Source organism: Rhinopithecus roxellana, chromosome 19 (assembly GCF_007565055.1).
Source record: "Rhinopithecus roxellana isolate Shanxi Qingling chromosome 19, ASM756505v1, whole genome shotgun sequence".
Lineage (NCBI taxonomy): Eukaryota > Metazoa > Chordata > Mammalia > Primates > Cercopithecidae > Rhinopithecus > Rhinopithecus roxellana.
The window spans coordinates 13,883,401-13,903,070 of record NC_044567.1 but is presented as its reverse complement, the minus strand read 5'-3'; the positions used below and the strand labels follow the sequence as shown (position 1 = coordinate 13,903,070).

The 19,670-nt window shown below is 52.2% G+C and overlaps 2 protein-coding genes across 6 annotated transcripts; both read left to right on the top strand.

Moving 5' to 3' along the window:
- The first annotated feature begins 10 nt into the window (after positions 1–10).
- On the top strand, positions 11–6,857 carry AOC2 (amine oxidase copper containing 2). Of its 3 annotated transcripts, none has more exons than XM_010385826.2 (4): positions 11–2,340; positions 5,240–5,444; positions 5,746–5,875; positions 6,226–6,857. In XM_010385826.2, the coding sequence occupies exons 1-4, from the start codon at positions 753–755 to the stop codon at positions 6,490–6,492; spliced, it is 2,190 nt and encodes a 729-aa protein (XP_010384128.1). In that variant the 5' UTR covers positions 11–752; the 3' UTR covers positions 6,493–6,857. The 3 variants fall into 3 exon arrangements, with proteins under 3 accessions (XP_010384128.1, XP_010384119.1, XP_030779205.1); XM_010385817.2 differs by having other exon boundaries at positions 5,240–5,525; XM_030923345.1 differs by lacking the exon at positions 5,746–5,875 and having other exon boundaries at positions 5,240–5,525.
- Positions 6,858–7,271: 414 nt separating this feature from the next.
- On the top strand, positions 7,272–14,586 carry AOC3 (amine oxidase copper containing 3). Of its 3 annotated transcripts, XM_030923344.1 has the most exons (5): positions 8,238–8,377; positions 8,554–9,088; positions 10,896–11,181; positions 11,904–12,033; positions 12,732–14,586. In XM_030923344.1, exons 1-5 carry the CDS (start codon positions 8,369–8,371, stop codon positions 13,005–13,007), a joined length of 1,236 nt encoding a protein of 411 aa, XP_030779204.1. In that variant the 5' UTR covers positions 8,238–8,368; the 3' UTR covers positions 13,008–14,586. The 3 variants fall into 3 exon arrangements, with proteins under 3 accessions (XP_010384093.1, XP_010384101.1, XP_030779204.1); XM_010385791.2 differs by having other exon boundaries at positions 7,272–9,088; XM_010385799.2 differs by lacking the exon at positions 11,904–12,033 and having other exon boundaries at positions 7,333–9,088.
- Positions 14,587–19,670: the final 5,084 nt, after the last annotated feature.

Below are 19,670 nucleotides of genomic sequence, written 5' to 3'. Positions count from 1 at the left end.
GCAGTTTGTGAGTGCCTCCCCTGTTCCAGGCTGTTAAGTACCTAATGTGCGTGATCACATTTAATCTTTAGGATTCTGTAGGGTAGTTGTGTCTGTTTGTTACAGATGAGGACACTGAGACTCAGGATAAGTTTTTCTGCTAAGTTTACACAGCTGAGGGAACTGGGATTGGTGGACAAACCTGATTACTAAGCCCAGGCTCTCAGCCACTCCACTGGATGGAAAAGGCCTGACTACAAATCAAGGGCTTGGCATTAGGCAACAGGCAGAATTCAGTGCTTACTGCTGAACATGGCAGTGAATCCTGGAGTTGTTGAGATGCAGTTCCTGCCAGGAGGTAGGAAAATGGACAGCTCAGTGCTTGCATGCAGGCTGCAGAACTTAATTGGGCATCTGAGGTTTGTACTCTTCCTGAGACCCATTCTGGGTGGAAACTGGAGGTTAGCATCGTTAACCCAGATTCCCTTTCATCTGGTCTAAATGGTGGAAATCAGTAGTTAGTACTGACTGCTACCAGTGGGAGTTCAGGGGCGAGGAAGAGGCTATGCATGTGGAAGCAGTGCCTTGGGCCAAACCACAGGACAGAAAATTAGAACAGAATTACATAAATCAAGGTCAGAAATTTCCTGCCCAACCCATGGGGTGGAGTTTTCTCCATTCCTATCCATCCTAGTGAATATAAACCCCGACTTGATGTCAGTAACTGGAAGGAGCGGCTGTTAGAACTCTGATTTCAGCTCTCAGCATCCACTATGCATCTCAAGATAGTCCTGGCGTTCCTGGCACTGTCCCTCATTACCATCTTTGCCCTGGCCTATGTTTTGCTGACCAGCCCAGGTGGTTCCAGCCAGCCTCCCCACTGCCCCTCTGTATCCCATAGAGCCCAGCCCTGGCCACACCCTGGCCAGAGCCAGCTGTTTGCAGACCTGAGCCGAGAGGAGCTGACAGCTGTGATGCGCTTTCTGACCCAGCGGCTGGGGCCCGGGCTAGTGGATGCAGCCCAGGCTCAGCCCTCGGACAACTGCATCTTCTCAGTGGAGCTGCAGCTGCCCCCCAAGGCTGCAGCCCTGGCCCACCTGGACAGGGGGAGCCCCCCACCTGCCCGAGAGGCACTGGCCATCGTCCTCTTTGGTGGACAACCCCAGCCCAATGTGAGTGAGCTGGTGGTGGGACCGCTGCCTCACCCCTCCTACATGCGGGACGTGACTGTGGAGCGTCACGGCGGGCCCCTGCCCTATCACCGTCGCCCGCTGCTGAGAGCTGAGTTTACGCAGATGTGGAGGCATCTGAAAGAGGTGGAGCTACCCAAGGCACCCATCTTCCTGGCTTCCACCTTCAACTACAATGGCTCTACCTTGGCAGCTGTGCATGCCACCCCTCGGGGCTTGCGCTCGGGGGACCGAGCTACCTGGATGGCCCTCCACCATAACATCTCAGGTGTTGGTCTTTTCCTTCACCCCGTGGGGCTGGAGCTACTACTGGACCACAGGGCCCTGGACCCTGCCCACTGGACTGTCCAGCGGGTCTTCTACCTTGGGCACTACTATGCAGACTTGGGCCAGTTGGAACGGGAGTTTAAGTCTGGCCGGTTGGAAGTGGTTAGAGTTCCTCTACCTCCACCAAATGGAGCTTCATCCCTGAGGTCTCGGAACTCTCCAGGTCCTCTTCCCCCTCTTCAGTTCTCACCCCAGGGTTCCCAGTACAGTGTGCAGGGAAACCTGGTGGTATCCTCCCTCTGGTCATTTACCTTTGGCCATGGGGTGTTCAGCGGCCTGAGGATTTTTGATGTTCGGTTCCAGGGTGAGCGAGTAGCCTATGAAGTCAGTGTCCAGGAGTGTATGTCTATCTATGGTGCCGATTCACCCAAGACGATGCTGACTCGCTATTTGGATAGCAGCTTTGGACTTGGCCGTAACAGCCGAGGCTTGGTGCGGGGAGTGGACTGTCCCTATCAAGCCACGATGGTGGACATCCATATATTAGTGGGCAAAGGGGCAGTCCAGCTGCTTCCGGGGGCTGTGTGTATATTTGAGGAAGCCCAGGGACTGCCCCTCCGAAGGCACCACAATTACCTTGAAAATCATTTCTATGGTGGTTTGGCCAGCTCAGCCCTTGTGGTCAGGTCTGTGTCATCTGTGGGCAACTATGACTACATTTGGGACTTTGTGTTGTACCCAAACGGGGCACTTGAAGGGCGGGTCCATGCCACGGGTTATATCAACACAGCTTTCCTGAAAGGGGGAGAGGAGGGCCTCCTCTTTGGGAACCGTGTGGGGGAACGAGTGCTGGGAACGGTGCACACACATGCCTTCCACTTCAAGCTGGACCTGGATGTGGCAGGTGAGTGCTGAGGGATGAGGGCTTGGGGGTGGGGTCAGGTGGGGTGGAGGGAAGGGAAGGGAATCTCCCAGGTCAAGCTGAGATAAGTGGCAAGAGCGGGGTGTTCCAGCACCACAGATCTAGTGGCAACAGGACAGGGACTGAGCATATTCAGTGCAGTCAGTCTGGTACTGGGCTACTGGGTATCTGGCAAAAGGTGAAAAGGGTTCCCCCGCCTAGCCCCTCTGACTTACTGTGATTGTGAAACCAGTTTAAATGTAATGGCTGGGCATGATTGCCTTAGCCTCAAGTGACACTGGGTGGACTGGCCCAATGGGGCTGGAGTTGGAACACTGCTTCTTCCTAATTCTGAGGGTCAGTGAGGGTGGGGAGGGCAGAGTCCTGAGCCGAGGTCAGAAGCAGTCTGTCCAGAGTCTTCAGGAGGGGGGTGGACCTGGGGCTTGGGAAGGGGAGGGTACCAAAGCTGGGGTTGCTACCCATGATAGGGCCACTCCTTGTCAGGGGGGCCATCCCATTCCTGTCATCACTGTTGACTCATGGCAGGCACACAGCTTGCTGCAAGTATGGAAAGAGATTTCTCAAGCACAAAGGGCTCAAAGCACACAGAGGACTTGCTGTTCCTGACAGACTTTGTCAAGGACAGAAAGGAACTTACAGACTCAGACTTTGAGATCCACAAAGAAAATTAGAAACTCACCAGACCCTCTCCATTTTAAGGGAAACTAAAGAGGGTGGCGGGAGATGGGACAGGAAATGACTGCCCAGGTATAATGCAACATAAACTAGTATTTCTTGTGAAATGTTTTCTTATCCTCAAGTCTAAAGACATGGCACTTGCATGCCTGCGTGTGTCTGTGTGCATGCCCTTGCACTTGTGTTCGCAGTGGCGTGGAGGGTAGGGAGGACTAATAGCATGGTTGAAATGATCGTTTTTTAACTAGATAGACACACTTGGATTTTGACTTGTCTTCTGATTGGAAGTTTTTTTCAGCATCTTTGGCATTAAAGACCCTTGTTTTGGGAAGTAATATTTATTGGACTCCTAGCATGTGCAGCATGGGCTGCTGCTTTGGGCCAGTGAGGCTGTGTCAGGCACCAGCGCACAGGATGGCTGCAGAGGCACCAGCTTCAGCACAGTCCCTCCTGTGCCAGGTGCCTTCATATAGGTCTTGTTGAAAGGAACTAACAGTCCAGACCTGCAGAAAGTGTATGACCAAGTGCTGAGTTAGGCAATGCAGGTTATGGATGCTGTAGAATTCCAAGGAGCTCCCAGACAAAGGTATGAATGTGCTCGCTTCTGAAAAACACTGACAGTACTTCCCACCTTGCTGAGATCGAAGGTGAAGCCTCAGAGCTGGGAGGAGTATGCAGGGGACCATGGGAAGGGATTGGGTTTTCTTTTTTTGAGGCAGAGTCTCACTCTCACCCAGGCTGGAGTGCAGTAGTGCAATCACAGGTTACTGCGGCCCCGACCTCCTGGTCTCGAGCAATCCTTCCTCAGCCTCCTGAGTAGCTGGGATGACAGGCACACACTGCCACACCCAGCTTTTTTTTTTTTTTGAGACAGAGTCTCACTCTGTTGCCCAGGCTGGAGTGCAGTGGTGCGATCTCAGCTCACCGCAACCTCCACCCACCAGGTTCAAGCAATTCTTGTGTCTCAGTTCAAGCGATTCTTGTGTCTTGGCCTCCAGAGTAGCGGGGGTTACACGTGCACGCCACCATACCTGGCTTTTTTTTTTTTTTTTTCTTTTTAAGTAGAGATGGGGATTCACCATGTTGGCCAGGCTCGTCTTGAACTCCAGTTTCAAGTGAGCCACTCGCCTCGGCCTCCCAAAGTGCTGTGAGCTACCATGCCTGGTGGGTTTTTTTTTTTTTTTTTAAGTTTTTTTAATTTCTTTTTTTATTTTTTAAAGAGGCAGTGTTTCATTCTGTTACCCTAGCTGGTCTCCAGCACCTGGGCTCAAGGGATCTGCACCACCCTGCCACCAGCCTCCCAAGTTGCAAGCTGCCACACCTGGCTCCGGAGTCAGTTTTTCAACTTGCTTCTCCACGACAAGTATCATTATCCCTTTCATAGTTAAACGAATGTCATCAGTCAGCTGCGTGTGCTTTTCTGTTTATTGGGCACAGCTATAGAACAGCTTTAATTATGCCCAGTGTAGGGATTCAGAAAGTGAATCAGAGAAGCAAATTGGTCCGGGACTGTTTGGCAGTCTAGTGCTAATAGAACTTTCTGCAGTGATAGAAATGTTCTGGGTGCTGTGGCTCTAAACAGTAGCCACTAGCCATGTATGGCAACTGGGCACTTTAAATGTGGCTAGTGTGACTGAGGTACTGATTTTTTTTTTTTTTTTTTTTTTTTTTTTTTTTTTTTTTTTTTTTTGGAGACAGAGTCTTGCTCTGTTGCCCAGGCTGGAGTGCAGTGGTGTGACCTCAGCTCACTGCAACCACAACCTCCTGGGCTCAAGCAGTCCTCCTACCCCAGCTTCCCAAGTAGCTGGGACCACAGGCATGTGCCACCATGCCTGGCTGATTTTTTTATTGTTTGTAGAGTCAGGGTTTCACCACGTTGCACAGGCTGGTCTCAAACTTCTGGGTTCACGTGATCCACCCACCTCAGCCTCCCAAAGTGCTGGGATTGCAACTGTGAGCCACCTCAGCTGGCCCTGAGTTTTAATTTTCATAGCCACATGTGTAGTGGTTACCCTATTGGACAAGGCAAGTTGGAAGAACACAGGAGCTTGCGCTTGCCCAGACCTCCTGGCTCCCAGCACAGTGTGCTCTGATGCTCTCTCTGCCTTTTGTCACGCCAGTGCAGTGGACATCGTGTGGAAGACAGGGACCTGACCCAGAGACCTTACCTGGTGTGGAACTCATCTCCCTTCCCTCCCCCTGGCAGGGCTGAAAAACTGGGTGGTAGCTGAAGACGTGGTGTTTAAACCTGTGGCCGCCCCCTGGAACCCGGAGCACTGGCTACAGCGTCCACAGCTGACTCGGCAGGTCCTGGGAAAGGAGGACCTGACAGCTTTTTCCTTGGGAAGCCCCTTACCCCGTTACCTCTACCTGGCTAGCAACCAGACTAATGCCTGGGGTCACCAGCGCGGGTACCGAATCCAGATCCACAGCCCCCTTGGCATACACATACCCCTGGAGAGTGACATGGAGAGGGCCCTCAGCTGGGGGAGGTGAGGAGGGCCCTGGCCTGGGTGGAAGGAAAGGACTGCCCCTCCCCTACCCCAGCCCTTGGAGACGAACTCCCTGCCCATGGCTACCTGTACCTCCCCTCAAACCCAAGTTAGATACACGGTGGGAAATGGTCTCACACAGAATCGGATCTAAGGGACTTCTGGGCCAGGAAAGGCACCTGACATCTTCCAACACCACCTTCTTACGATTCCTGGTCAGATACCAGCTTGTGGTGACCCAGAGAAAGGAGGAGGAGTCACAGAGCAGTAGCATCTATCACCAGAATGACATTTGGACACCCACAGTTACCTTTGCTGACTTCATCAACAATGAAACCCTCTTAGGAGAGGTTGGTTGCCCTAGGGACATAGGAAAGGGACACCTGTGGGCATGGTGTCTTGGCTGCCCAGCCTCTGGCCAGAGGTTAGAGGGAATGGCTGATTTCCAATTCACAGATTCAGAGGCCATGGAGTTTTCTGATGACCAACACAGGTCATCCCTCCTGGGGTGAGATTAGCTCTGGGACACTGGCTCCCCCTCTCCCCACATAGCTGCTTACATAGATTGCGCCATGTGTCGTATGGGCATGAGGCTCTGCAGAGTGGAAGCCAGGCTGAGACTGCAGGTGGGGATTGTGGCTGAATGGTGGTTCTTTGGGTCTTGCTTCCATAGTCCTCCAGCTCCTCCCTCTTCCTGCAGGATCTGGTGGCTTGGGTCACAGCCAGCTTCCTGCACATTCCGCATGCCGAGGACATCCCCAACACAGTGACTCTGGGGAACAGAGTTGGCTTCTTGCTCCGACCCTATAACTTCTTTGATGAGGACCCCTCCATCTTCTCCCCTGGCAGTGTCTACTTTGAGAAGGGCCAGGATGCTGGGCTCTGCAGCGTCAATCCTGTGGCCTGCCTCCCCGACCTGGCAGCCTGTGTCCCGGACTTACCCCCTTTCTCTTACCAAGGCTTCTAGTCCTGAGGGTGTGGTGGGGGGCATGGTTAGGCACAGGTACCTTTCCCTGTTTCTACTTTCTGTTCCCGGTGTTTTTCACACCTGCTCCCCAGATTCCCAGCCCTTCAATGTTTCTCTCACATGAAAACCCCATTAGTCCCTTTGGTTAATTCTTACTTCCTGTTCATCTCTAAAATGTTAAGTTATAAAAATGATTTTAAAATATTCAAACAAAAATACCACAAATCCTACTACTCAGAAATAGGTGGTGTTCACATTACACCAGACATCTTTTTATGCTTGTGCATTCAAAAGGAAGAGTAGATAGAAGTTTGTAAAACAGATGTTATATGTAATTTATAATAAAAAGTATTCCAGGAATTTTACTTGAATTTATTCTTTGACCTTTTAAGTAGCTGGAGTCCCCTGGAGCATACTAAGAACTCTGGCCAGGGAAATTAGCAGTGGGGGACAGAGGGCAAGGGAGATAGACCTGGCCAAGGAATGTTGTTTGGAAAGCTGAAGGGGCAGGGGTGGGGGTCTTTGAAAGGAGAACAATAGTTTGAAGTTACAGGAAAACATCTGGCCCTGACTAAGTGCAGGGTTGGGGAAGAAGCTGGGCTGAGGGCAGGAGAGGCTGGTCTGCGCAGATCCTGCTCCTTCCCGGTGCTGCATTAGCTTGAAATCTTCCTTCCCCTTCCCCCAGCCCCAACTCTCCCCAACTCCAACCCTGACCCAGAAAGTAGTCTGATTTGGAGCCTGGAAGACGAAACCATGTAAGGTCTGTGGAAATCACAGCTGCTCAGACCCGCCTCCAACCCCAGCCACCCCGCCCCCTTGCCCCAGCCTTCCTGTGTCCTTCCCACCCTTAGTCCCAGGCATCTGACTACCGGGAACCTCAGCCAGAGTCCGGGAGCACCCAACCCCCCGTCCAGGAGCCAACAGAGCCCCCGTTGTGCTGGCGTGAGAATACATTGCTCTCCTTTGTTTGAATCCACTGCCCCTCTTCGTGGGAAAATGAACCAGAAGACCATCCTGGTGCTCCTCACTCTGGCTGTCATCACCATCTTTGCCTTGGTTTGTGTCCTGCTGGTGGGCAGGGGTGGAGATGGGGGTGAACCTAGCCAGCTTCCCCATTGCGCCTCCATATCTCCCAGTGCCCAGCCTTGGACACACCCTGGCCAGAGCCAGCTGTTTGCAGACCTGAGCCGAGAGGAGCTGACAGCTGTGATGCACTTTCTGACCCAGCGGCTGGGGCCGGGGCTGGTGGATGCGGCCCAGGCCCGGCCCTCAGACAACTGTGTCTTCTCAGTGGAGCTACAGCTGCCTCCCAAGGCTGCAGCCCTGGCTCACCTGGACAGGGGGAGCCCCCCACCTGCCCGGGAGGCACTGGCCATCATCTTCTTTGGCAGACAACCCCAGCCCAACGTGAGTGAGCTGGTGGTGGGGCCACTGCCTCACCCTTCCTACATGCGGGACGTGACCGTGGAGCGTCATGGAGGCCCCCTGCCCTATCACCGACGCCCCGTGATGTTCCGAGAGTACCTGGACATAGACCAGATGATCTTCGACAGAGAGCTGCCCCAGGCTTCTGGGCTTCTCCACCACTGTTGCTTCTATAAGCGCCGGGGACGGAACCTGGTGACAATGACCACGGGTCCCCGTGGTCTGCAATCAGGGGACCGGGCCACCTGGTTTGGCCTCTACTACAACATCTCAGGGGCTGGGTTCTTCCTGCACCCCGTGGGCTTGGAGCTGCTAGTGAACCACAAGGCCCTGGACCCTGCCCGCTGGACCATCCAGAAGGTGTTCTATCAAGGCCGCTACTACGACAGCCTGGCCCAGCTGGAGGCCCAGTTTGAGGCCGGCCTTGTGAACGTGGTGCTGATCCCAGACAATGGCACAGGTGGGTCCTGGTCCCTGAAGTCCCCTGTGCCCCCGGGTCCAACTCCCCCTCTGCAGTTCCATCCTCAGGGCCCCCGCTTCAGTGTCCAGGGAAGTCGAGTGGCCTCCTCACTGTGGACTTTCTCCTTTGGCCTCGGAGCATTCAGCGGCCCAAGGATCTTTGACGTTCGCTTCCAGGGAGAAAGACTAGTTTATGAGATCAGCCTCCAAGAAGCCTTGGCTGTCTATGGTGGAAATTCCCCAGCAGCAATGATGACCCGCTATGTGGATGGAGGCTTTGGCATGGGCAAGTATACCACGCCCCTGACCCGTGGGGTGGACTGCCCCTACCTGGCCACCTACGTGGACTGGCACTTCGTTTTGGAGTCCCAGGCCCCCAAGACAATACGTGATGCATTTTGTGTGTTTGAGCAGAATCAGGGCCTTCCCCTGCGGCGACACCACTCAGACCTCTACTCCCACTACTTTGGGGGCCTTGCAGAAACGGTGCTGGTCGTCAGATCTGTGTCCACCTTGCTCAACTATGACTATGTGTGGGATATGGTCTTCCACCCCAGTGGGGCCATAGAAACCCGATTCTATCTCACGGGCTACATCAGCTCAGCATTCCTCTTTGGTGCTACCGGGAAGTACGGGAACCAAGTTGCAGAGCACACCCTGGGCACGGTCCACACCCACAGCGCCCACTTCAAGGTGGATCTGGATGTAGGAGGTAAAACATTTTGGTGGGGAGAAGGCTTCTGGAAGAAGGGCTGAAAAGTTGTTTCCATTTGCTTTGGGTTTTATGTAGATTGTCCCATAAAGGAAGATGTGGATTTTTGTGCTTCCCCTTTTGCTAGATGGGAGAGAGTTGGCAGCTGAGTTTTATTTGGATCTTAGCTCACTGGCTGGGTGCAAAGCTGCAGCCTTCCTCCACATGACCTCATCAGAAGATCTTGGGAAATGGCCAAGCTCAGGGAACAGGCAGGATCTGGGCTAACAGGGTCCCCATTGCCCTCTTCCCTCCCTTGTACTTATATGGGCTCCGCTGCTGGGAGCAGCCTTCTGTTTGTCAGCTCATTTCTGTGTCTGGCCTGTGGTGCTGGTGTGTTGGAGAATCTCTTTGCATTCTACCAAGTCCCTGGCGTGTGCAGGTCCGTCATTCTAGGTTGTACATTTCTTCTGGAGATGGACCCTCCTCCTCCCTGATTTTCCTTCTTTCTCTGGTCACAATTCACAATCCACGTGAGGGTCACATGGAGCCTGTGGAGCATTCTGGATAGATCCTGGAGTCTGGTCACCGAGAGCCAAGGCTACATGATGGCTTGGAGTCTTCATCTTTGTCTTTTCACTGTCCTTTCCAACATTGAGTCAGTCACCAGGTGTTTTTTTTTTTTTTTTTTTTTTCTGTTCTGCACCTGCAGTACCTCTCTGGGTCACACTGCCATGCCCTGCAGGTGCCAGCCCTCTCTCTGCTGTTTCCGCTCTTGTTGCTCTCAGATCCAAGAGCCATTCTGCACACAGAGGGCCTCCCATCCACACCAGCCTGCCTTTTACTCAGCTCTCGCATTCCTCATCACCTGTGGGATCCTGTCCACAGAAGCCCCTCCAAACTCTTTCTTTCACAGTGCAGCTCCAAGCTGCCTTGCTGTGCTCTGCACAGCTACACCCAAATACTCCAGGTCCATGGACACGCACTCCACACGTTACAGTCAGGCATCCTCTTGTTTGCTTATGCTTTGTCTCTGCTTAGAATGTCCTTCCATGTCATCTCTTCTGGTAATATCCTTTAAGGCCAGGCTGAAAAGTTGGCCGGAAGGGCCCCCTTTTCCTGCCTGCAACTGTATTCCTGTGGCCCGGAAGCTGCCTAGGCCATGCTCCTCTCACAGGACAGGACAGTCAGTGGTTTGCCTGTCTGCATGGAAAGCGAGAGGGTAAGGGTGATGTTCATTCATCTCTATCCCCAGGGGTGAGCACAGTCCTCTCTGCTAATGAATGTTGAAAGAATGAATGAGTCGCCGGGCGCGGTGGCTCAAGCCTGTAATCCCAGCACTTTGGGAGGCCGAGACGGGTGGATCACGAGGTCAGGAGATCGAGACCATCCTGGCTAACATGGTGAAACCCCGTCTCTACTAAAAAATACAAAAAACTAGCCGGGTGAGTTGGCGGGCGCCTGTAGTCCCAGCTACTCAGGAGGCTGAGGCAGGAGAAGGGCGTAAACCCAGGAGGCGGAGCTTGCAGTGAGGTGAGATCCGGCCACTGCACTCCAGCCCGGGCGACAGAGCGAGACTCTGCCTCAAAAAAAAAAAAAAAAAGAATGAATGAGTGAAATGGAATGAAATCCCTGATGAAATATTTTAATTTATAGGTCAACAGCTTTGGCTGAAGGATTGGAGGTATCTTGGGGAGAGGGAAGAAAAGCAGGGGCACACTCAGTTCTGGGCTGCTCTTTGGCCCCCAGTCTGAAGCCAGGTGGAGGCAGAGTCCAGAGGGGCCAGGGTGGTTGCATGACAGGCCCTCCCCTATCCCACCCTGAGCAGGACTGGAGAACTGGGTCTGGGCCGAGGATATGGTCTTTGTCCCCATGGCTGTGCCGTGGAGCCCTGAGCACCAGATGCAGAGGATGGAGGTGACCCGGAAGCTGCTGGAGACAGAGGAGCAGGCCGCCTTCCTCGTGGGAGGCGCCACCCCTCGCTATGTGTACCTGGCCAGCAACCATAGCAACAAGTGGGGCCACCCCCGGGGCTACCGCATCCAGATGCTCAGCTTTGCTGGAGAGCCGCTGCCCCAAAACAGCTCCATGGCGAGAGGCTTCAGCTGGGAGAGGTGAGTGGTGGGCAGTCAGAGAGGAGGGGCAGTGAGAGTGGGAAAGGAGTGTTGGCGGACACTAAGCTCACCCTGTATGTGAGGGGAGAGATCTCTCAGGAAGGTTTTTCTTTTCTTTCTTTTTCTTTTCTTTTCTTTTTTTTTTTGAGATGGAGTCTTGCTCTGTCCCCCAGGCTGGAGTGCAGTGGCGCCATCTCTCTGCATCCTCCACCTCCCAGTTTCAAGCGATTCTCCTGCCTCAGCCTCCCCAGTAGCTGGGATTATAGGCATACGCCACCACACCTGGCTAATTTTTGTGTTTTTAGTAGAGACAGGGTTTCACTGTGTTGGCCAGGCTGGTCTTGAACTCCTGACCTCGTGATCCACCCGCCTTGGCCTCCCAAAGTGTTGTGATTGCAGGCATGAGCCACCACGCCTGGCCAAAGGTTTTTCTAGTTATCCAAAGAAACCATGATGGGCACATTTTCCCCTTGGAGGCTAAAGCCCAGGAGTGAGAACTCTCTTCTGTTTTGGATGGGAGAGGGGTTGTGCTGTGAAATGGCTGGGGATAAAGAGGAGGACTTGACCCCCCCCTTAGGGTGTCATCGGGGATTCTGTAGCGCCGAGTCAGTTGTGTCAAAGCAGTTGGGGAAGCTGAGCTCTGAGCAGTCAGTTCCCTTTCATCACAATCAGGCAGCAGGATGGGGTCAATGGCCATGCAGGCCTGACCAGTGCCTCCCTAGGTACCAGCTGGCCGTGACCCAGCGGAAGGAGGAGGAGCCTAGTAGCAGCAGCGTTTTCAATCAGAATGACCCTTGGGCCCCCACTGTGGATTTCAGTGACTTCATCAACAATGAGACCATTGCTGGAAAGGTCAGCTGGCCGGGGTAGAGGGCACAGGATGAGCCTTACTTTCTCTTGGGAGGGTCCCTGAAAACCACCTGCACTTCTCAGGGGTGGTGCTGATTCCTGCCTTCTGCACTTCAGTAGATCTGATCACTATCCTTTGAGGGAACCTTTCTGAGCTGGGTGTCCATATTCAGACACTGAGTGAGACCCTGGGCCTGTCCTTGAGATCTTAGAGCCCTCTTAGTTCCAGTTTCATGGACTGAGTCCTTTCCAGGCTCCAGGACTCAGGAGGGATGGAAGTTACCAAGGAAAATGACATCTCCTGTATCTGAAGCTTCTCCCATTCCTGACTTGAATTTCACAGTGTTGGCCTAGTTCTGCTTCCCAAGCGCTGGTTCTCACTCCTCCACCCTTCTTCCCTCAGTTGTGGGGAACTCTTGGAGAGTTAGGAGAAGAGGAGCTGAAGTAGCCTGTGGGTGTCACCCTCTGGGGGTAGGTAGGCAGTGGGCAATATGATGGGAAATGTCAGAGATGGAGGCTGCAAGCCAGGGAGAGGGAAGCAGGTGTTCCTAATATGAAATGGACTGTTTATGGTTTGACTTCTATCCAGTAGGAAAAAATGTTTAAAGACTCACGATCCTTGGGCTGGTGAGCTGAATCCCTACCAGGGCATGTCCTCAGCAAAGCCAGACCTCGTGATCCTCTTTCTTCTCCCCTGCTAGGACTTGGTGGCCTGGGTGACAGCTGGTTTTCTGCACATCCCACATGCAGAGGACATTCCTAACACGGTGACTGTGGGGAACAGCGTGGGCTTCTTCCTCCGACCCTACAACTTCTTTGATGAAGACCCCTCCTTCTACTCTGCCGACTCCATCCACTTCCGAGGGGACCAGGATGCTGGGGCCTGTGAGGTCAACTCCCTGGCTTGCCTGCCCCAGGCTACTGCCTGTGCCCCCAACCTCCCTGCCTTCTCCCACGGGGGCTTCTCTCACAACTAGGAGGTCCCTGGGATGGGGCATGTGGCCAAGGGCTCCAGGGCCAGGGTGTGAGGGATGGGGAGCAGCTGGGCACTGGGCCGGCAGCCTGGTTCCCTCTTCCCTGTGCCAGGACCCTCTTTCTTCCACTGCCCTCCCTCACATCCCCCTCTATGCCAGGAGCCTCCTGACCCTGTGATGCCTGACACAGGGGACACTCAGTCTTTTGATGCCAGCTGTGCTGAGTTCCCATCCAGTGAGGCCAGGACATGGCCCAGCCTGGAACCATGGCCAAGGGCTTCCCTAGACGGCTCACTTTTTTGCTCTCTGGCTTTCCCAAATCTTTTTAGGCCATCTCTAAGGACTCTAAAAGGGGGTTATTCCCTGGAGACCCCAGGGTGGGGTTGCCAGTCCTGCAAGTCCATAGCTGAGCTGGAAAGGACGCTTCTGCTCACATTCCCTCTCATCCAGGTCTTTTCCTTCTTGTCTTCCTTCCTCTCGCCTACTTCCTCCTCGTCCTGTTCCTGCCTTCTCTTCTATCCTGCAATTTCTCCCGAATCCTGAGGGGATATCCCTATGCCCCAGCCCCTGGTGCTCCCCCAGCCCTCAGTTCTCAATCAACTTCAGTCTCCTCTCCAGCCCTATGGAAGTCTCAAAGATGCAATGGGACCCCAACTGGAGTGGCCAATCCCTGTGTGTCATTCCCTTGTGTCTGTTGCTTATTGGGAGCAGGAGTTGCTCCTACCCCTGTCCTGGGGCTGGGTGTGTTTCAGGACAGCTGCCTCTGTGCATTTGTGTCTGCCTACCTCATGCTCTCTAGAGGAGGATGGTCATTGTGACAGCAGCAGCTCAAGTTAGCATTTCAAGCGGTTTTGTGGGTACAGTGATAATGAAGAATGGTTATTTTGTACCAGGGCTCTATATTCTGCAACAACCTGCTTGGGAGGCTGGAGTGGAAACCAAGGGTGGGCATCAAAGATGAGGAGCCAAAGCCCCTAGAACTCCGGCCACCCAGCCAGGAGGGGCTGTCCAATCACATTCAGGCTTGCAAATGAGCTGGGCCCTGGGTGAGGTGGGGGTCTGGCCTAATGGGGAGGGGCCTGGCGTGGGTGGGGCGGGGCCTGGCCTGGTCCAGGCTTGGGCTCCGTACCCATCACTGCTGTCCCTCCTGAGGTCTGGATTGGGGATGGGGACAAAGAAATAGCAAGAGATGAGAAACAACAGAAACTTTTTTCCCTAAAGGATTGGTTAAATCAGTTCTGATACAGCGTTTCAATACAATAGTATGCAGCTGAAAAATAATTGTATGTCTTTATATACTAATATGTAATAATCTTCAAGTGAAAACGGCAAGCCACGGAAATATGTATAGTGCACTTCCCATTTGTGTTTCAGAAAGGAGGAGAATATAAATACATATTTGCTTATGTATACCTATTCAGAATAAATGGATAACACTGATTACTTTTGGGAGGGGAACCAGGAGGTTGAGGACAGGGGAGGGAAAGGTCTTAACACTTACACCCTTTTGTACATTTTGAATTTTGAACCATGTGACTGTATTACCTATTCAAAATAAACAATAAATGGGCCCAAACAGGAACTGACTTTTTTTTTTTTCAGACACTTTTTTTTTTTTTTGGTGGGGAACAGGTTGAGGGTAGGGTAAAGTGGGTTAAGGAGTAGGACCAGTGATGAAATTTTCTCCACTTCTTGAGACCCAGAGAAGCAGATGTGGCCTCTAGTGACTTCTTTTACCTTCTCATGCTTGTACATTTTTGAGGAAATGTTAAACCTCGGTTAATTCCCTGACATACACCCCACGCCGGCCCTTTCCCTCTCCTTCTCTTTTCTCTCTCTCAGTGAGGGCACTGAGAAGCAGTGAGGAGGGGTGACTTATGCTTGCCAGAAGCCCAGGCCAGGGCAGGAGGTAAAGTGCAGGAAACACATTCTGGATGCCACTCAGCTTCTGACCAGAAAAAGACCAGAATATGATCTAGGAGCTCCAGCATCATGGAAGCTTCTGTTACCTTCTGTCTGTTCTGCCCCAAGCCCAAGTTCTGCCATAGGTCAGTGGAACAGTGGATGGGGAGGAGTCAGTGAGCTGGAGAGAAATGAGGCTCTAAAGAACAGGGAGAAAGCCTTCAGTAAGGAGCAGGGGGCCTGCAATGGCATATATTAATTCATAACATGGCCAGGAGCGGAGGCAGGAGTGAAGGAGGACAGGGAGAGACGGAGAGAAGGGCAGACTCAGGACAGAGATGCAGAAGAAAGGTGGACGCTATGGCCTGATGAGGCGCTGATGCAGGCTTCATAATCCCTTTGACCTGAGGACCTGAACTTCTCCTTTCTTTTTTTTTTTTTTGAGATGGAGTTTCACGTTTGTCACCCAGGCTGGAGTGCAATGGTGCGCTTTTGGCTCACTGCAACTTCCACCTCCTGGGTTCAAGCAATTCTCCTGTCTCAGCCTCCTGAGTAGCTGGAATTACAGGCATGTGCCACCACGCCCAGCTAATTTTGTATTTTTAGTAGAGATGGGGTTTCACCATGTTGGCCAGGCTGGTCTCAAACTCCTGACCTCAGGTGATCTGGCCGCCTTGGCCTCCCAAAGTGCTGGGATTACAGCTGTGAGCCACTACGCCCGGCCTGAACTTCTCCTTTCAATGCATATCCTCTTGTCCCCACCTCCTTATGGCTCTTTCTTATGGCTACTTGCACCATCAACAGTGCTGGGGGAAGGGGAGCAAAGGAATTCAGGTATCCACCCCCAGCCCCTCAGCATCTTGTTCACTGGAATTTAATTGCCTTGAAACCCATCTCCAGACCAAAGATCATGAATGTTTGTATGTGGTGTGTGTATGTAATTGTATGTCAATTCTCACAAGCTTTTATATGAAAATGTGACTGGTTATGTCTGCCTCCTTACATCTCAGCATGATGATGATGCCACCTGGCCCAGGTCCCAGATGAGGGGAGGCAGAATGGACATCTAGACTGTTAGAACATCAGTTCAGCTCGGGTCAGGAGGGCCGTAAGGTGGAACTCCAGCCTCGTGCCCCAATCCAATCTCTTCCTTAGACCACAGAAGTTGTCTGGAGTCTTGGCTTCAGACTTGTGGTCAATTGTCTAGGAGTGATTACTGGCTGAGGATGTCAGGTTCTGAAGGAAATGGTGCTGCCAAGGCTCAGATCTTTAGGACCTGGGGCCCAATGGCCTGAGATAAAGGAGCTGGACAATGGAATCCCTGAGGCTTGAGTCAGAGGGCATGACTAGGACTTTTCCAGGAATGTAGACATGGCAACCCCCTGTAAGGACATGAGGTGTGCCCACTTGCCTTGCCTCTTTTTATTTATTTATTTATTTATTTTTCTTTTTTGAGACAGAGTCTCACTCTATTGCCCAGGCTGGAGTGCAGTGGCGCAATCTCAGCTCACTGCAAGCTCCGCCTCCCGGGTTTACGCCAATCTCCTGCCTCAGCCTCCGGAGTAGCTGGGACTACAGGCGCCCGCCACCTCGCCCGCCTAGTTTTTTGTATTTTTTAGTAAAGACGGGGTTTCATCGTATTAGCCAGGATGATCTCGATCTCCTGACCTCATGATCCGCCCGTCTTGGCCTCCCAAAGTGCTGGGATTACAGGCTTGAGCCACCGCGCCCGGCCGCCTCTTTTTTATTTTTTTATTTTGAGACGGAATTTCACTCTTGTTGCCCAGGCTGGAGTGCAATGGCATGATCTCAGCTCACTGCAACCTCCACTTCCCGGGTCCAAGTGAGTCTCCTGCCTCAGCCTCCTGAGTAGCTGGGATTACAGGCACGCCACCACGCCCGGCTAATTTTGTATTTTTGGAAGAGACAAGGTTTCTCCAGGTTGGTCAGGCTGGTCTCAATCTCCTGACCTCAAGTTATCCGCCCGCCTTGGCCTCCCAAAGTGCTGGGATTACAGGTGTGAGCCACAGAGCCTGGCCCCCAGTGACTTCCTAAACACAAAATCAATAGGAGCTCCTGGCCGCCTACTTTCTGGACCTCTCGGTGGCATTTGACAACACCAACTGTCCTCCCTTCTCAGAACTCTCTCCCATCTTGACTCCCCAACATTGTCCCCTTTTCATCCATATTTGTTCCTTCTCAGCCTTCTCAGGCTCCTTGACTTCTGCTCCCCTCATCTACTCATGGAGCCCCAAGCTCTTGCGTTTTCTAGGGCTTTGTCCTTGGTCCTCCTTTCTCCTCTCTCCGGAAGTCCTCCCTAGGTGATCTCAGCCTTTCCTTCCTTCCTTCCTTCCTTCCTTCCTTCCTTCCTTCCTTCCTTCCTTTCTTTCTTTTTTTCTTCCTTCCTTCCTTCCTTCCTTCCTTCCTTCCTTCCTTCCTTCCTTCCTTCCTTCCTTCCTTCCTTCCTTCCTTCCTTCCTTCCTTCCTTTCTCTCTCTCTCTCTTTCTTTCTTCTTTCTTTCTCTCTCTCTCTCTCTCTTTCTTTCTCTTTCTTCTTTTCTTTTTTTTTTCCCCTTAAGACAAGGTGTTGCTCTGTCACCCAGGCTGGAGTGCAGTGGTACCACCATGGCTCACTGCAGCCTCAACCTCCCAGACTCAAGCGATCCCCCCACCTCAGCCTCCCGAGTAGCTGGAACTACAGGCGTGTGCCACTATGCCTGGCTAATTTTAAAAACTTTTTGTAGACCAGGCACAGTGGCTCACGCCTATAATTCCAGCACTTTGGGAGGCCGAGGCAGGTGGATAACCTGAGGTCAGGAGTTCAAGAGTAGCCTGGCCAATATGATGAAACCCCATCTCTACTAAAAATACAAAAAATTAGCTGGGCATGGTGACAGGCATCTGTAATCCCAGCTACTCTGGAGGCTGAGGCAGGAGAATCGCTTGAACCTGGGAGGTGAAGGTTGCAGTGAGCCGAGATCGTGCCACTGCACTCCAGCCTAGGTAACAAGAGTGAAACTTTGTCTCAAAAAAAAAATTTTTGGCCGGGCGCGGTGGCTCAAGCCTGTAATCCCAGCACTTTGGGAGGCCGAGACGGGCGGATCACGAGGTCAGGAGATCGAGACCATCCTGGCGAACACAGTGAAACCCCGTCTCTACTAAAAAATACAAAAACTAGCCGGGTGAGGTGGCGGGCGCCTGTAGTCCCAGCTACTTGGGAGGCTGAGGCAGGAGAATGGCGTAAACCTGGGAGGCGGAGCTTGCAGTGAGCTGAGATCCGGCCACTGCACTCCAGCCTGGGCGACAGAGCGAGACTCCGCCTCAAAAAAAAAAAAAAAAAAATTTTTTTTTGTAGAGTCCATGTCTCACTATGTTGCCTGGTCTCAAACTCCTGGGCTCAAGTGATCCTCTCACCTTGGCCTCCCAGAGTGATGGGATTACAGGTGTAAGCCACGATGCCCAGCCAGCCTTTCTTACTTTAACTGTCAATATTTGTCATTGGCCAAATATCTCTCTCTACATATATGTTTTTGGTGTTTTGTTTTGTTTTTGAGACAGGTTCTCACTGTGTTGCCCAGGCTGGAGTGTAGAGGTACGATCTTGGCTCACTGCAACCTCCACCCTGTAGGCTCAAGTGATCCTCCCACCTCAGCCTCCCAAGTAGCTGGGACTACAGGCATACACCACTATACCTAGCTAATTTTTTATATTTTTGGTAGACAGGGTTTTGCCATGTTACCCAGGCTGGTCTTGAACTCCTGAGCTCAAGGAATCTGCCCACCTTGGCCTTTCAAAGTGCTAGGGTTATAGGTATGAACCGCCACGCCAGCCTATATATATTTATTTTTTAAAGTTATTGTAGAGATGAGGACTGGCTATGTTGCCCAGGGTGGTCTTAGACTCCTGGGCTCAAGCCATTCTCCTGTCTCTTCCTCACAAAGTGCTGGAATTAGAGGCATGAGGCACCACGCTTAACCAAAATAAATCTTTTCTGTTTTTTTTTTTTTTTTTTTAAGTGACAAGGTCTTGCTCTGTCACTTAGGCTAGAGTGCAGTGGCACAACCATAGCTTACTGCAGCCTTGAACTCCTGGGCTCAAGCAATCCTTCTGCCTCAGCCTACCAAGTAGCTAGGATGTGCCTGGCTAATTTTCTTTTAAAATTTTTTTGTAGAGATGAGGTCTCTCTATATTGCCCAAGCTGGTCTTGAACTCCTGGGCTTATGTGATTCTCAAGTCTTGACATCCCAAAATGAAGGGATTACAGGTGTGAGCTGCTGCACCTGGTCAACATTAGTCATCCTTTTTTTTTTTTTTTTTTTTTTGAGACAGAGTCTTGCTCTGTCACCCAGGCTGGAGTGCAGTGGTGTGATCTCGGCTCATTGCAATCTCCACCTCCCAGGTTCAAGCAATTCTCCTGCCTCAGCCTCCTGAGTAGCTGTGATTACAGGTGCCCACCACCATGCCCAGTTAATTTTTGTATTTTTAGTAGAGACAGGGTTTCACCATGTTGGCCAGGCTGTTCTCAAACTTTTGACCTCAAGTGATCTGCCCATCTTGGCCTCCCAAAGTGTTAGGATTACAGGCGTGAGCCACTGTGCTCAGCCCCAGCATTAGTTATCTTAATGGCATGTTCTTAGCCGAGAGCTGGAGGTACCTTCCTCACTATTGACTATAACTTACCATAGGGCCCAGACACAAGTTCCTTGGCTGGGATGGATTGCCTTGTGGCTAGGCCTTGACATTAGATTTTATTTCCTTTATCCTA